The sequence below is a fragment of the Pseudophryne corroboree genome, chromosome 5, assembly GCF_028390025.1.
Source record: "Pseudophryne corroboree isolate aPseCor3 chromosome 5, aPseCor3.hap2, whole genome shotgun sequence".
NCBI classification, from domain to species: Eukaryota; Metazoa; Chordata; class Amphibia; order Anura; family Myobatrachidae; genus Pseudophryne; species Pseudophryne corroboree.
In genome coordinates, this window is record NC_086448.1 from 20,004,310 (window position 1) to 20,011,291 (window position 6,982).

At 45.4% G+C, this 6,982-nt stretch overlaps 1 protein-coding gene across 1 annotated transcript; it reads right to left on the bottom strand.

Moving 5' to 3' along the window:
* Positions 1-1,002: 1,002 nt before the first annotated feature.
* LOC134928745 (lymphocyte antigen 6E-like) lies at positions 1,003-5,606 on the bottom strand. Its single transcript, XM_063924758.1, has 3 exons — positions 5,448-5,606; positions 2,465-2,587; positions 1,003-1,612 (listed from the first exon to the last, which is right to left on the bottom strand). The coding sequence occupies exons 1-3, from the start codon at positions 5,500-5,502 to the stop codon at positions 1,410-1,412; spliced, it is 381 nt and encodes a 126-aa protein (XP_063780828.1). The 5' UTR covers positions 5,503-5,606; the 3' UTR covers positions 1,003-1,409.
* Positions 5,607-6,982: the final 1,376 nt, after the last annotated feature.

A 6,982-nucleotide genomic window follows, 5' to 3' on the forward strand; every position in this document is an offset into this window, starting at 1 on the left:
TGGCCGCGGCACTCCTACAATACAGAGTCTCCATTTTGGGAAAGGCTTCCTGTCGCTGCCCCCTCCCCGACCCTGATTGACAGGCTGTGGATTAGGGGGGTACTGCGTCTGACGTGGGGTCCTGCGCATGCGCAGTTCGGCTAACATCGGAGATGTATGTAAACCATCAGTTTGCTCACATCTCGGAATTGGCCCTAAGCTCATTAACATGGACAAACTTAAATCTGACCAACAATACTAACATCCTACCTACACCTCCGGGCTGCTTACTCTAATATCCATCCATTGGGGACCTTACAAATCCTAGGATATATTACTGTTTCATCTGCAGGTTTTACTAACTGATACCCCTTTCACACCGCCGCAAAACCCACGGTTATAGCTGGGTTAACGTGGGACGTAGCTCAGTGTGAAAGGGTCCCCGGAAAAAAAACGGGGTCCAGTGACCCGGGAATCCAACCTGAGTTGGTTCCGAGAAGGAGAAGGTTAAGTGGCCAGTGTGAACAAGTCCTGGGTCCCGTTAACACCCAATGGCTAACCGGCGCTTGGATATGATGTCATCTCCAAACACCGGCAAAGGAAGCCCCACCAATAACACGGGTCTAGCCTGCGGTGTGAATGGGTTTCAATCCACTGTGCCACGGCTTGAAACCCGTATTCAGTGACCCGGGTTGGACCGGGGTTTACAATAGTAACCTGATTATTAATAAGTGGATGTTAGTAATGGCATAGATGCTGCCAATCAGATAATCTGACTCCTTTATACCTACGTCCCTGTGTAAATGCTTTTTAGCAATAGTTACAACTGTTTACGAGATAGTGTAATACTGCTTAGCAGCGCTTCCTATAATAATTTACTTTTTCTTGCGCCCACATGTGAGCTGAGGCTGAATAAGAGATCACGTAACGCATATGAACAATAAGACGTGTTATAATAGTGTCGTTTATTAGGCTGACACAGTGCAATACAGAAAACAAATAGCAATCAATCCACGATGGGCTGGTTCACAGTTGTACAATATGCCGATGCTTTCTCAGTGCGCACGCTTGGTAATTGAATGCGCACGCTTGGCAATTGAATTGCAATTACGCTCTCAGTGAGAATTCATTTGCGAGTGATTGACAGGGAGCGTACGCTTTGTGGTCGGTAACGGGAAGTGGCCGCATAAAACGCGAGTGTGTCTGGACTGTTTTTTGAGTCAGTGTTTCTCTGCGGATCTACGTCAATGCTGCGATTGTGTGCGCTGTTGCGGGCAGCTGCGAAAAATCCCGGCGGCTGTTGCATTCAAATATTTTCGCACGTCCTCTGAGTCATAAATCGCATCTACAGCAGCAGTAGCGCACAACTGTGAATTAGGCCCAATAGTCTTAATGAGGTAAACGAGACGCTCAGTTTCTTCGGTTAATTATCACACAATGTAGTTTTTCAGAAAGATGAATCCCAGCGCCAGAGCGATGGCGGTAAAGTTGTATTTTATATTGGAGCCACCGCTGGTGTTGCACAGGTCTGCGCTGCAGCAGGAAACGGAGGTTGAGGCCACCAAAGCGTTGAAGCCGACCGATGTACAGACCGCTGCGCATGTTTTGGTGATGGTGGACGTAGATAATGAACCTGCAGCAGAGAGAACATGGAATTAACCAACCTGAGAAGTAAAAAGCCATCATCAGGACTGAACGTCCAATTATCTAATAATGAAGTTCTATTGCTTCCCAATTCATGAAGGCAGGGCCACCATCCAGGGGGGGACTGCTGGGACTCCAGTCCTGGGCCCGGACCGCAAGGGGTCCTACATGGCAGCAGTGTGGTTTGGAGTGCACCGCAGGTTGCCATAGAGGGACAGAGACGGTGGGAGACAGCTGCGATCCAATCAGAGCTCTTGGACCAGCAGCCAATTCGGAGCAGCCACAGTGGCAGCTCCTGATTGGCTGCGAGACCACAAGCTCCGATTGTCTCACAGCCAGCTCCATATTTGAAATACCGCTGGCACTATGGCTGCCTGCTCCGGACTCATTCCCTGTGCTGCTTCTGTGGTCCCAGCTCACCGCGGTCATGCCCGGGGGCACTACCCGATGTCCTGTGGCATTGTCCCGGACTGGCTCCCAGAATGGCAACATGTGGGGGCTGCAGTGGGAGCGGGAGGTGAGAGGTGGGTGGGGGGCCCTGCCTATTCTGGCTCTCCCGGGCCCCACAAATTCTGATGGCAGCCCTGCATGAAGGTCATTTGGGCAGTATTTTAGGAGAAAAGCTGAAATGTTTTATTCGGTGAATGTGGTGATAGGTAATTGGCAGGGCTGCAGTAAAGTGGTGTGTGGGGGGGATTTCAGGTGTCAGGAGAGTGGCGGCAGAGGGTGCACTTGGATGTGACACACACGCTATTGTACACGGATCATGAAAATAACACATGGCATTAGGATGGTGCGACACCTGAACACATTGGTTTGTTACAGCATAAAGTTCACTTACCAATGCCGACGTAGGAGACGGAGGTCTCGCAGTATCCCACGCCACTGGTGCAGTTAGTCTGTGATGTTAAGCAGTTGGCGTTGCTGCTCTGAGCCGCACACGTGTAACACGTCAGGGAGGAGGCTGTAGGGGAAACGGAAGATTTTACCATCTCTGTACATGATCATTATATACACTCACATATAACGCTGCCTCTCTCAGGGCCCTGGACCCCACTCTGATCCTCCCAGTCAGGGCCATTGCCTTGTTAGGTCTCTAACGGAGCGCATCTGTCCCTCCCAGTGTCACAAGTCGCTGCTGGTTCTAGGGCTGGACACCAGGGTATAAGTTTTCTGTGTCGGTTGGAACCCAGTCAGAATGTTGACACCAGGATGTTGACAGGTTCTGAATGTTGTCACAACCTGGACACACAGTTGGCAAGAAAAATGTCAACACAGATAAAATGTCAACAAGTTCATAATGATGACATATACCATGTCAGTACCAGAATGTCGACAGTACATAGGGCTAGGTTTGGGTTAGGGGTAGGGTTTGGGGTAGGTTAGGGTTGGGCTAAAATATTATAAAGCCTGTAAGGCGACGTTCGGAATATTGACAAAAATATACTGGTAGAGACGAGCTCAGGGCTTGACGTAGTGCGGATCGTGGCTGCGGATCCGAGTGTGCCGGCTTCTCAGATCTGCTGCCTGCGTCCGAAGATGCAGCAATGGATCCACGGTGCGAGCATGGGCTGGCCCGTCAGTCATCTGAGTAACCTTCAGGATGTCCATCAGACTATGCCGCCGGGGCCAGACAGCTGCATCCTCCCGTGGGACGTCTGTATCAGCTGGAACTCTTGCACCCAGGATGGGGTGGGTAATCTAATACTGCCGCCAGAGCACTGGTCAGAACAATATACACCAATGAAGCCACAAGGTTCTGCGCAGTCCAGCTGATATATCCACATAAACCATATACCTGCTGCATGTATAATATGTACTTAGGGGCCCATTTATCAACGGGTGATAAAACTTCTCCCTTTCAGGAGCTTCTCAGTGACCGCCTGGAAGTCGGAAGCTGCGCTGCAGCCACTGCAGTCATCAGGTAAGTGACCACCTGATCACCAGGGACAATGGGCGGGATGTAATGTTCCCCGAGTTCGGCGGCCGTATGGGATGCTGGCCGAACGCTATGTATGTTTTTTTAAAGGGGCAATCACTTAAGAAAACTCGTTTTTAATAAAACGTCCGAGTACAGCCGTCATCCTGCACGGCCGCTGAACTTGGGCTGCAAAACATCCCGTCACGTGTGTCAACATTCTAACATGTAAAGCACAATGGAATGTGCTGCGCTATATATATATAAACACACACACATATATATATATAAATATATATTCACTAACTAAACCCCCATCATTTATTTATTGATGTAGTGAAGATAAGTGAGCTTGCTTTGGTGAGTGCTGAATTTTCTGTTTGTATATATATATATATATATATATATATATATATTTTATTTTTGCCTGATAGATCCTCTGTCAGCTTTGAAAACGGTGCTTTAGTGGCACAGAAACGTCAGCTGTATGATGGTGATCTAATGTCTCTTTTCTGCTAAAGACTGATTATCTTAACTGGAGTGCCGCAGTTTATTTCACAAACTGTAAGAAATTGTTAATAAATAATAAATTATGACATTTAACCGCTACCTACATTTCTAACGTAATAGATGGTAACGAGCGCATCGCTCCAAATACTGGTTCCCCGCTATGTATTAAGCTGGTGCGATAAGGGTCTATTTATTCTGCTGTGCAATTTGGGTGGTAGGAATATGGACTCAGGGCACAAGTGTCCCCGGCAAAATGAATATTCTGCAGAACGGTTGCTAACATTTCTCCCGTCTCTACCCTGGAAAGACTCATTAGCTTTCCCGGTTCTTGGGATCAATATTGGTAGATCATAAGCTCAGCTGGACGCAATAGTTGTGCTTGAGAAATATATATATATATATATATATATATATACATACAGTATCTATCTATCTATCTATCTATCTATCTATATATATATACTCCAAATGTGCCGGCACTCTATGCTAATTAAACAGCTGGTCCCGGTGCCAAAGTGCAGTGAAATAATATAGATCCTCCAAAGATGCACGGCACTCCAGGGACACGATGTAAACGTCTTTTAATGGTGCAGAAAATGCAAATTCAAATTTTCTGCACCATTAAAAGACGTTTACATCGTGTCCCTGGAGTGCCGTGCATCTTTGGAGGATCTATATATATATATACACACACACACACACACACACACACACACACACACACACACACACACACACACACACACACACACACACACACACACATATACAGTATATATATATATATCAGGGACGTGCGGTGAGGTAGTAAATGATTTACACACAATACAGTATATGAGCCCAAGGGTTCATGAGAGCATAAAAATTATTACAATAATAAAAAGAAGATATTTATAATACAGGTTGAGTATCCCATATCCAAATATTCTGAAATACGGAATATTCCGAAATACGGAATTTTTTGAGTGAGAGTGAGATAGTGAAACCTTTGTTTTCTGATGGCTCAATGTACACAAACTTTGTTTAATACACAAAGTTATTAAAAATATTGTATTAAATGACCTTCAGGCTGTGTGTATAAGGTGTATATGTAACATAAATGCATTCTGTGCTTAGATTTAGGTCCCATCACCATGATATCTCATTATGGTATGCAATTATTCCAAAATACGGAAAAATCCCATATCCAAAATACCTCTGGTCCCAAGCATTTTGGATAAGGGATACTCAACCTGTATATTCCTTGTATTTTTCATATACTTTATATAGTGAAAACTCTGGCGTATACTGTAGTATGACAGGAAAGGCTCTGCCTCACCTCGCCACACGTCACTGATACTGTATATACTGTATATGTGTGTGTGCATTACTGACCGTAGCTCAGGTGTACTCTTACCTGTCCCTATACAGAGAGCCGCCAGTAGAAGGACGCTTGTGATGTATGCTGCCATTGTCAGGTGCAGGAGAGCTGTGACCTCCTGAGGCACACAGACAATATATATATATACATCTCTGTGTTTGCAAAACTCTTGTTTCCATGAGTACCCCCAGATTCCAGCCGTCCCTAATGCCACTAACACAAACACTGGTTGTATAGAAGACAAATGTCAGTTCTGTAGGAGTGTCAGTGAAGGACCTGCACCTTGTAAACTGATAGATAGGCGACAGCTATACATTAACTCCCTATTATCTGGCCTGTTGCCACATTAGAGGTTCATTCTTGTTGCCTTGCAAGCTGGATATATGACATTTCACTGATATTACACACGTACAGGTCATACACTGTGTACAGTGTCCTGTGAAGATACCTAGGAGCTGGGTATAATTTACTTTGTATCATAATGGGGTGACTACTTGTATCTAATTCCAATAGTCTTACACCCTAATGCTCAAGTATTCTTATAAGTGACCTTAAAACATAACCTCTACCATTCTTATATCCTGATATTGTAATCTCTTATGGTTCATCTTCTAGGGTGACTTCTAATACCATTGGGATTAGCAATGGGGTTGGGAGGCATGGTGGCCTACATTTAGTGTACGGTTCTACATCACATCAGCAAAGTTCTCAGGACAGGCTGGGACTTGCAGTACTACGATAATTGTTCGAGAGCAGCAGACTACATAATTCATATGAAGGTATGATCTACATTATAAGGCAGTGATGGGCAGCACATTTCCATTATTTCATGGATTAAGAAACAACTTGAAAAAGACCAAAGCCCCCCAACATTACTTATCCTGAAACTCCACCACACGCCACTCAGACATCCCACTTACTCCATGACAGCATCACATGCCCTCAAACCACCCATATGCCCATCAATCCAGTACCTCATGCCCATCAGATCTCACCCACATGCCCCTTACATACCATCATATCTCTCTAACACATGCCCCTTACATGCCTATCAGATCTCTTACATGTGCCCCTTACGTACCATCATATCTCTAACACATGCCCCTTACATGCCTATCAGATCTCTTACATGTGCCCCTTACATACCATCATATCTCTCCCACATGCCCCTTACATGCCCATCAGATCTCTAACACAAGCCCCTTACATGTCCATCAGTTCACTTACATGGCCTCTTGCATGCCCATCATAAATTTAATGGGCATGTGCCCCTTACATGTCCATCATATCTCTCACACATGCCCCTTACCATCAGATCTCACCCACATGCCCCTTACATACCATCATATCTCTCCCGAATGCCCCTTAAAGACCATCAGATCTCTCACACATGCCCTTACATGCCCATCAGATCTCTCACACCAGTGATGTGCGGTGGGGTGAGGCAGGTGAGGCAGAGCCTTTCCTGTCATACTTACATTTGTGCCAGAGTTTTGACTATATAAAGTATATGAAAAATACAAAGAATATGTTTGAAATATCTCTTTGCATTATTCTAATAATTTTTAGAG